Below are 6,718 nucleotides of genomic sequence, written 5' to 3' on the forward strand. Positions count from 1 at the left end.
TTATATTATATTATATTATATTAAATTATATTATATTATATTATATTATATTAAAGCAAAGTCTTAGGTCAAACAGCTCCAAATCCTTGTTGCAAACAACGGGTATGCTGAATTCTATAGTATTCATGAAGAAATATGTTTGTCTTCCTTAAGTGTCCTCTTTAAATAATTACATCTATCTTCATGAAGTTGTACCAAAACACCTTATATCACCGAGACAATGTGTTTCTCACTATTATACGCACTCGCAGTGGGTTATAAGCCATCTTTCTCGCCCAAAGATAAACATTTCTTCATTTTGTGAATAATAAGGAAGACAAACTGGATTATAATTGGCTTACTGGATCTGGTTGCGTATTTCTGATTGGACAAGAGACCTTCGGGTTGATCGCTGCTATTGGACAGTTTAGTGCTCGGTCTCCGCGCTCATTGGCTGAACTTCCGGGCTTCAGAGTCCGGCAAAGTGTGGAACTAAAGAAGACTGGGACGAAGAGGAAGTACTTTTTAAAATGGAAATACAGTAAATCATACTTGAACTTTTCGCAGCGGAACAACAGGACGCGGTGAGCGAGCTTTTCTCTTGACTGTCACATTTATGGAAAGAAGGGTTATTTGTTTACAAACAGCATCGCCTACATCTGTGGACGGATAACGTTATTTGTTAATCCGTACGCTGTAGGAAGGTAGGGTCAGTATGGAAGCCCCTCCGGCGATGCTTCACTGAGTTTGATGGTTGTTTTTCTTCTACGAACCGGCACACACTCTAAGAGAAAACACTTGGCCATTAAATAAGATGAGTATTCGGACAATGTGATGAACAGGCAGTCATTCCGTCGCTGCGGGGTTTCAATTGTTAGCTAGTGTTGCACTTGACTTGTCCGTGGTGTAGTTCCCGCTAATTTTAAAAGAAAATGCAACAAAGGCGTCTCTGTTATTTTGAGGGGAATTACAATTAATTTCGCGTTCAATACAATAGGTTTCAGGCTAATTTGGGCATTTTATTTTACTCTATGCACCGCCGTAGCTGTTATAACGTACACGGTTTTACTTTGACATCCCGGAAGCTAAAATATAAAGTTAGACCGATTGAGATGGGACTTCCGGTAAGGTAACAAATAAGACCCCCATTAATTGTTGAAGCCAAATTGTGGAGCAACTTTAAAGTGATATTTCAGTTATAAACTTTTTTCTGAAGGTCTGTTTTATGAGGGATAAGCAAGACTGCGTTATTTTTAGCTTGTTGTTGCCTGTATGTCTGTGAGGCCGGTCATGTCATTTCCGGTGTTGTGTTGTGTTTTTTGCAGTTCACTTGCAGGTTATGGAGGCCATACAGTAGCTCGGGGGTCCCACGTCCTCAGTCTGCTGTTAAACCTTATTCCACTCCGTCTACTGAGTAAGCAAAATTTCACTGTTATTAATCCACGGGCAGGTCTTAGTTTTAACAGCACAATGTTTTGCCTTGTTTTATTTTTTACAGACTGTAAAATATGAAATCTGACCCCTGACAATTTATGTTATTTTCAGATGTATTCGTTGTTGTAAACATCCCAGTCAGTGTTTTATATTTTTGAGTTTAATGTTGTTGGGACATTAATTGTGTGCTTATGCAGCTTTTTACATATAATTTATAACATAATTGAATTGTCCACCATATTTTCTGGACAAAAATATGTTTTTGAAGTGTGATTCTTTATAAAGTCTATATTTAGGATGTGCCCTTTGGAGTTGTGTGTAGCGTAAGTCAAGAATAATTCAAACACGGATGTCAATGAAATAAAGTTTAACAGACACTTTGGTAATATATCATTATTACTATTTTCATTATTATTATTTACTTATTTATACAACTTTTTTAGAAAAATTATATATGCACCCAACAAGTAAGACTTAGCTTACATGAAGCATAATTTTCTGGGTTAAATTGCAGTACTTGTAAACGAGCTGGTATTTATAGTGGCTTTCAGCTCAATTAATTTTCTACTGCAAGTCTCATTCATCCAATCACACACACACATTCATACAGTACTTTTCTCTAGCGACTTTCCAATTGGTAGACAACCCGCTCTGCCACCTGAGCCACAGCTGCCCCCATCTACCTGAATGTTTGTTTGTTATGCCGCTTAACACTGACCTATGAATTATTCAAGAAAATTAACCTAACTCAGTTGATGAACCAGTGGTGTGTCTACACATAACAGGAAGCAGGCAAATTTGAATTTTGTTTTGGCTCAAACTGCCTTTATCTTCGAGAGAGGTACAACACCGAGTATGCAGCTGTCTATAAAGCACAGTGGAAATGCGAACACAAAAAGTAGCTTCAGATTTTCAACATTATCCCAATTTTAAAAAATGTAGCTAAAAGACCTCCAACAAAGCACAATATGCAAGAAAACTGTTCCAGCTAAATGTAGAAATAACAGACTTGTTTCATCACTTGAGGCAAAAACACATCATCGAGTACACCCAGGCTACAAAGGAGGAGATACTAGCAGCTGGTGGTGTGTGACCCAAATGTAAGCAAATGACTCCACCGAGCGCAGCTGGAGCACTCGCTGGTCGCACTCCACATGACAGGAAGAGCAAACTGTGGATGGAAATTACAGATGCAGCTACATGTGGCAGAGAAGGGTTTTAAGCAACAGGTTAAAAACTTTGGCCCAACGTACAACATCGCAGGCTGAATGTATTCTTTCATTTTATTATGTGACAATACTGTGCTATATTGTTGAGGCCATATTGCCCACCTCTTCTGCTAATGCAGTACAAACATATCTGGATAGAATTGGCTGTGTTGAGGAATAAATGTGGTCATACTAAATATTTACTTTCAAGCTTGTTAGAATTGTATAAATTCGATTTTTGCACATTTTTTTAAATAAATCGTTGCATCTATGGGCTCTGGGCTCAAGTTAAACTGCTCTGATGCCAAACTGCATTGCACCTGAATGCTTTAACACAAACAGTCTTTAGTTTTATGTGATATTTTTATTAATGCCGAACATAGTTTCCGGCTTCCATGCCCGCCCAACCCCCTGTGAAGGAGCCGGAGGAGGAGATGGAGGCAGAGGGTGAGTCGCAGCTCCCCGAGGCCAACGGAGAGGTGGAAGAACCCAGAGAGAATGAAGGAACAAGAGGGGGAGGAGCCGAGGAGACCATGGAGGAAAGTACGGAGGAGAGGGAGACCGACTTGGAAGATAGTGACGAGGAGGAAGAGGAGGAAGAGGAAGAAGAGAGCTCAGGTAAAAAAAAAAAAAAAAAAAACTCAAAATGCTCCACTAACGTTTATACTGCTTATATAAAAAGAGAGACGCAATGTAATCGACGCCACCTTTTCTTTTTTCTCTTTGTCCTATGTAGAGATGGATGATGAAGACTGCGAGAGGAGAAGAGGAGAATGTCTGGATGAGATGATGGATCTGGAGAAACAATTCCAGGAGCTGAAAGAGAAGTAATTTTTGAAGCAGGGGGAAAAAGGGATTCAACACTTTATCCTTCTCTTTTTTCGATGCCTGAGCCGCCTGTTGTTGAGGCTGATTTCACCGTGTGATTGCAGGTTGTTTCGGGAACGGCTAAACCAGGTGAAAGTCAAGCTGGACGAGGTGCTGACGGGAAAGGCCGGCGAATACAGAGAACCGCTGGCTGCACTACAGAACAGCATGCAGATACGGACACAAGTGGCTGGTACAGAAAAATAAATAGAAAAATAAATAAATAAAATCCTAATCAAGTCCAATACCACTGTAGTGCAAACAACCTTGGCTGCCATTTGTCTGTAGTGAGTGTAGGCTGTCAGGATGCTGTTTACCTAACGATATAACTGACGATATAATTGTGGAAATTGGCCGACATATCCTCAGCATAACCATGTATAATATCCACAAAACTTGAAAAGAGGTTAAAACACACACAACACGGTAATATTATGTTGAAGCACAGTACGTATCACTCCGCGAGGCTAGCAGTAGTGATACGGCCCAGCCCTAAGTAGAGCTAACATTTGTGGACTCGGACACTTGGCGAATAAACTTTCATACAGTGTGATGTGTGATTTTTATAGCAGACTCGAGCCTAACCTTAGATGGCATGATGTTAGTGTCTAATGTCTAATCTGCTGATAATAAGGAATTGCACCAACATCGGGAATAATCAAGAGTGTTTATGCTAGTTTTCATGTGTTTGTGAGTCCTGACTTCCTTTGTGTTCTCACTTTTTTGGTGAAGGCGACACCTGCTCAGATGAAAAAACAGACATTATTCTTGAGTCTGAAGCCATGAATGACACAAAGCTCGTTCCTGTGGATTTTTAGTGGATTTTCATCATTTTAAGTTTTGGATCAGTTCCAGCATCAATTTGTTGGAAGACTTAATTTCACACAAATCAGTGTATATTTATGAGTAATTAATTTTTCCTATTAAATAACCTAAAAAAACAACAACTGACCGTACCTTTAAATCAATAAGGAAAAAGTGTGATGCCTCAAGGTAGTTGTTTACCCAGAATGCATTTCTGGTTCAGGGTCCTATTAAATATTTAGATTGTTTTGGACCCTCCAAATGCAGCACTTACTTATAGAGCATTGCTAATGTGTGTTTAACCAAACAGTAATGGAGTAGCAGTGCACATAATGCCAGTATGACCTCCTCAGACACCTTTGGCTGTCTCTTTGTGCAGGAGTGTACAGGGAGCTGTGTCTGCAGGTCATCAAACACAAGCATGAATGTGAAGTGCAAGGAGCGAGGCAGCACCTGGAGGTAGCGCGCACGTGCACTCTCAACCGCATTCTGCTTTCCTACTGGAGACTTAATATTCTCAACTAAAAGAGAACTAACGCGCTTGTTTGTATCTACACGTGTTTTACAGAGTGAGCGAACGCTGCTGTTTGACGCCATGAAGGGCGAGCTACTGGAAAAGATAAGGAGGCTGGAGGAGGACAGGCAGAATATAGACCTCACCTCAGGTACGTGTCAATCGCAAAGCTGTTACGTACACATAAAGTACGCAAAGGTTATAAAACTGAAGTACTGAGTGAAAGTGTTCAAAACAATTCATTTTAGTGGAGTTGTATATGGTGGATTCTGTCTGTCCAGAGTGGAGCGATGAGCTGAGGGGCAAGAAGTGCAAAAGAAAGAACCTGCTGGGTCGATCTGAGAAGAAAAAGAAAGTAGCTTTGGTTTCAGGTAAGCACCACGTGTGAGGAGCCTCACCAGCGCTGATGTGTACATATACAGATGAGGAGATGAGCTCCCGTCTTATTGTTTAAGTGCTGCTAAACAGAGCGATATTTTTTTTTTAACAGTTTTCCATAGCTAGTTTTTACCCAGATTTACTTTTCACATAGAAATTTCACGAGAACTATTATTACTTTATTATTATCTGTTTGTTGTTGTGCTGGAAGCCAAAGCAAAGACTCAGTTTTGCTGCGGACTGCTTGAGGTTTTGCTTCCACTTTGATGAGATTCCCAGTTCCAGACACAGAAGCATCCCCACAGCATAATACTTCCACCACCATGCTTCACTGTGGGGACGGGGTTCTTTGGGTTGTACTTCCTGTTTCCGCCAAAGTGCAGACATTTTTATATGGCGTGTAAATTGGAAGTTAACCCTTTATTACACAATTAAAACATATCGTCGCAGAGCAGTGGTCTGTGCTATAGCTTGATGAAAAGGTCATTTACTTGCAAGCCATTTTTGTCAGATATTTCCATTGGAAATCCTACAGAAGGCAAGAACACAACAACTACGATCAAAAGGCAGAATCATAGTTATTATTATTGGTTATATATCATTTTATATATTGTTTTTAAATTAAGCTTAGATTCAATTAGTTTCCAGAGTGTGTTTTCTTGTTTCTGTTTAGTTTTCAGTCTCAGTCTCTCAATATGACTGCCTCTGTCTCACAGGGCCTTTCATCGTCTACATGCTGAGAGACATCGACATCCTTGAAGACTGGACTGCTATCAAGAAGGTCAGAAATCACTTGTAAAAGTTCCCTTTGACTTCCCAGATTCTTCAGCTGTCAGTCGATAAAGATGCAGCTTCAGGGTGTGTACACCAGCCTGCGTCCGATCGTGTAAACAGCGTCTCTGTTTTTCAGGCGAAAGCAGCTCTGTCGCCACTAAAAAAGAAAGTTGAAAGTAAGTCTGCTCCAATCGTCTTTTATTAACGCAGCAAACTGAAAAGGTTTGGTCTCTAAACGATCCTGTTTTGTCTTTCAGAGCGGTGATGAAAGGCGGATCTGTGCAACAGCGACACCAAACTTGACACACACTCACGTTCCCAGCTATTTCCAGTTCAGGTTTTGTCTCGTTGAAGCCCAGCAGACTGTTGAGTTGTTTTTCTGCGCTTTTGATCCCACCTGCCTACCACCCTACTGCTTGTTTGTTATCTATTGCTATTTAAAAGACGTTCTTAACGATATGACAACCATGTATTTATAGAATGATTTATAATGCTGATTGAAAATCTAATCTTTTAGCACACAACCTTTTTGTCTGTCTTTTTTTTGTGTGTCTGTCGGTGTGAGTCAGAATCACTGAGACATACTCGGCTGTCTTGGATATGTTTGATCATATTGTGTTGTTGCAGTTGTGTGTTGTCTTGCACAAAAGTTGCTGACTGCCTGGAAGCTGGTGGGAGAGGAAGGAAAAGAAGCTTCTGATAAGCAATGTTCACATTGGACACCCAGCGACTGTGCAGAAAACACGCGTATCTGATCAAA

At 40.3% G+C, this 6,718-nt stretch overlaps 1 protein-coding gene across 1 annotated transcript; it reads left to right on the forward strand.

Moving 5' to 3' along the window:
* The first annotated feature begins 431 nt into the window (after positions 1-431).
* On the forward strand, positions 432-6,482 carry brms1 (BRMS1 transcriptional repressor and anoikis regulator). The gene is made up of 11 exons (XM_082525961.1): positions 432-563; positions 1,305-1,393; positions 3,005-3,239; positions 3,358-3,448; positions 3,554-3,681; positions 4,672-4,751; positions 4,861-4,957; positions 5,088-5,177; positions 5,901-5,965; positions 6,095-6,134; positions 6,216-6,482. The coding sequence occupies exons 3-11, from the start codon at positions 3,017-3,019 to the stop codon at positions 6,221-6,223; spliced, it is 822 nt and encodes a 273-aa protein (XP_082382087.1). The 5' UTR covers positions 432-563; positions 1,305-1,393; positions 3,005-3,016; the 3' UTR covers positions 6,224-6,482.
* The last annotated feature ends 236 nt before the right edge of the window (positions 6,483-6,718 follow it).

Source organism: Aulonocara stuartgranti, assembly GCF_965226115.1.
Source record: "Aulonocara stuartgranti genome assembly, chromosome: 3".
Classification (NCBI taxonomy): domain Eukaryota; kingdom Metazoa; phylum Chordata; class Actinopteri; order Cichliformes; family Cichlidae; genus Aulonocara; species Aulonocara stuartgranti.

Coding starts and splice junctions, on each gene's coding strand:
- brms1 (XM_082525961.1), top strand. CDS start 3,017: ATGCCCGCCCAACCCCCTGTGAAGGAGCCGGAGGAGGAGATGGAGGCA. Junction 3,449..3,553: donor TTCCAGGAGCTGAAAGAGAA/GTAATTTTTGAA, acceptor GTGTGATTGCAG/GTTGTTTCGGGAACGGCTAA. Junction 3,682..4,671: donor GATACGGACACAAGTGGCTG/GTACAGAAAAAT, acceptor CTCTTTGTGCAG/GAGTGTACAGGGAGCTGTGT.